General features: G+C 39.7%; 1 protein-coding gene across 3 annotated transcripts in view; it reads right to left on the bottom strand.

Annotated features, from left to right (window-relative positions):
• Positions 1-1,921, bottom strand: part of Fmo1 (flavin containing dimethylaniline monoxygenase 1) — a 33,753-nt gene that overhangs the window by 4,850 nt on the left and 26,982 nt on the right. For all 3 annotated transcript variants that reach the window (XM_031387289.1, XM_031387280.1, XM_031387295.1), the window contains one exon: positions 1,276-1,475. In XM_031387289.1, coding sequence (XP_031243149.1) covers positions 1,276-1,475 — 200 coding nt within the window. The remainder of the gene's footprint in view (positions 1-1,275; positions 1,476-1,921) is intronic.

Raw genomic sequence — 1,921 nt, forward strand, 5'->3', positions numbered from 1 at the left:
ACCAGCCAGGCTAGATAAAACGTATAGAAAAGGCTTTGGTGGGGAGAGCTAGAGCTCTAGAGAGACCAAGAGGTAGTAGAGGGAAATAAAGACATGAGGACTGTAAAGAGAGAAAAGTGTTGAGAGGAAAGCAAACACAGAGAGACAGCGCCCCTGAAGAATGCAGATACTGACACGTCAGAGGAATGAAAAGGCGCATGAGAAAGTATGTCTGTGGCAATTTTAGAAATTAAAAAGGATTGACAACATTAATCATTGTTGACATTGTTGACCACCATTGTGGTCTTGGGATACCCATCCATATTGTTCTAGAACAAAATCTGGAGGAGACCAGAGAGGATTTGCAGTGTACCTGGCAATGAATTCACATTGTTGTGATGGCTACTCTTGGTTGTCAACTTGACTACATCTGGATTTAACTAAAAACTCACGTCACTGGGGACCCTTGTGAGGGAATTTTTAGGAGACCCATCTTAAATCCAGGCCACACCTTCTGGGCAGCCTATATAAAGACAGGAATTAGGAAGCTCTTTCTTTTTGCCTGCTTGCCCTTTTTCTGTCTGGCATGTTTACTCCTTCTCTGGCGTTAGAGCCTACATCTTTGGAATTCTGACACATACTGAAGACTGGCTGAGACATCCATCTGTGTGGACTGAACAGCTTCTGAGCAACTTCTGGATTCTTGGCCTTTCCACCAATAGACAATATGTATGGTTGGACTATCTGGACCAGAGCCTTAAAGCTACTCCAACAAATCTACATATATTTGTGTGTGTGTGTGTGTGTGTGTGTGCGTGTGCACATGTGTGTATACATATATTATGTATATAATATATGTATAATATGTGTATATTCATATACATATATAAATTAAAAATATTAGTTTTGTTCTTCTAGAAAATTCTAATACAATTGTCTAAACTTAATGAATAACGAACTGACATTTGTTTCTTGCTAATGGGATAAACTTTAGGCTTTAGCTAAAGGTTAGACTGAAATCAAAAGCTAGGGAAAATGATTAGTCCAAGTAATTTTGTGTCTTAGTTTTTCTATACTAATAGAATATAGTAATACTTACCTTAAAGAGTTGTTGGCAAAGTGAAATACAAAAATCTGTCAACTGAGCTCTTTCTAGTCATCTCCTATTAGTGAGTAAGCTTGTTTATGAGGTCTTTTTAATGTTCATCACAGCCATTGTCTTGTTTGCTATTGGAAAGGTTGAGACTCCTCCTTCTAGCACCCTTATTATCTAATCATCAAATCGATTAGGCTTACCTGTCTTCTGGAGCCACGCCGTAATTCACATGGTTGAACCAGCTGTTCATCTTGTTTGATATCAACCAACTCACAATTGGAGTTGGAAGAAGGTTTCTGAGCATGTTCTGAAATCGTGTCATGAATATCATGTCCCACGGGTACCCTGAATCAAAGACTCGGCTGATCACCCATGCTCCTCCAGTGGTGCTGAGGAACACCTAGAATCAACCCAAGAGTTTCAAAGAGTAAAGACCGATAATGTCTACTATTGTAAAAATTATACATCTGATATGATAGCCTTGATTCTTCTAATAGTTTGGAGTATACAGAGTATTAAAACACCGTAGGCTTTATTATTAAATAATACCCATTGGTTACTGGGCCTGAGATACTAGAGTGACTTGCCTGGAGCTTTAAGTCTCATGCAAGATGGCAACAGACAGTTGGCTATAATTTTATACACTTGCCATAGGTGTTGGCAACAAGAACAGGGCATGGTGGAAACTGGAAGTTGTCTACAAAGGCGGTATCAATATGGGTGCTGTCAGTGTACTACCTATACTTTGACTGTCAGTATACTACCTATACTTGGACTGGCAGTGTGATTCGTTAAAGCATTACTTTCGGTATTTTCTCCCTCCCTCCCTCCCTCCCTCCCTCCCTC

This window comes from Mastomys coucha, unplaced genomic scaffold (genome assembly GCF_008632895.1).
Source record: "Mastomys coucha isolate ucsf_1 unplaced genomic scaffold, UCSF_Mcou_1 pScaffold1, whole genome shotgun sequence".
Lineage (NCBI taxonomy): Eukaryota > Metazoa > Chordata > Mammalia > Rodentia > Muridae > Mastomys > Mastomys coucha.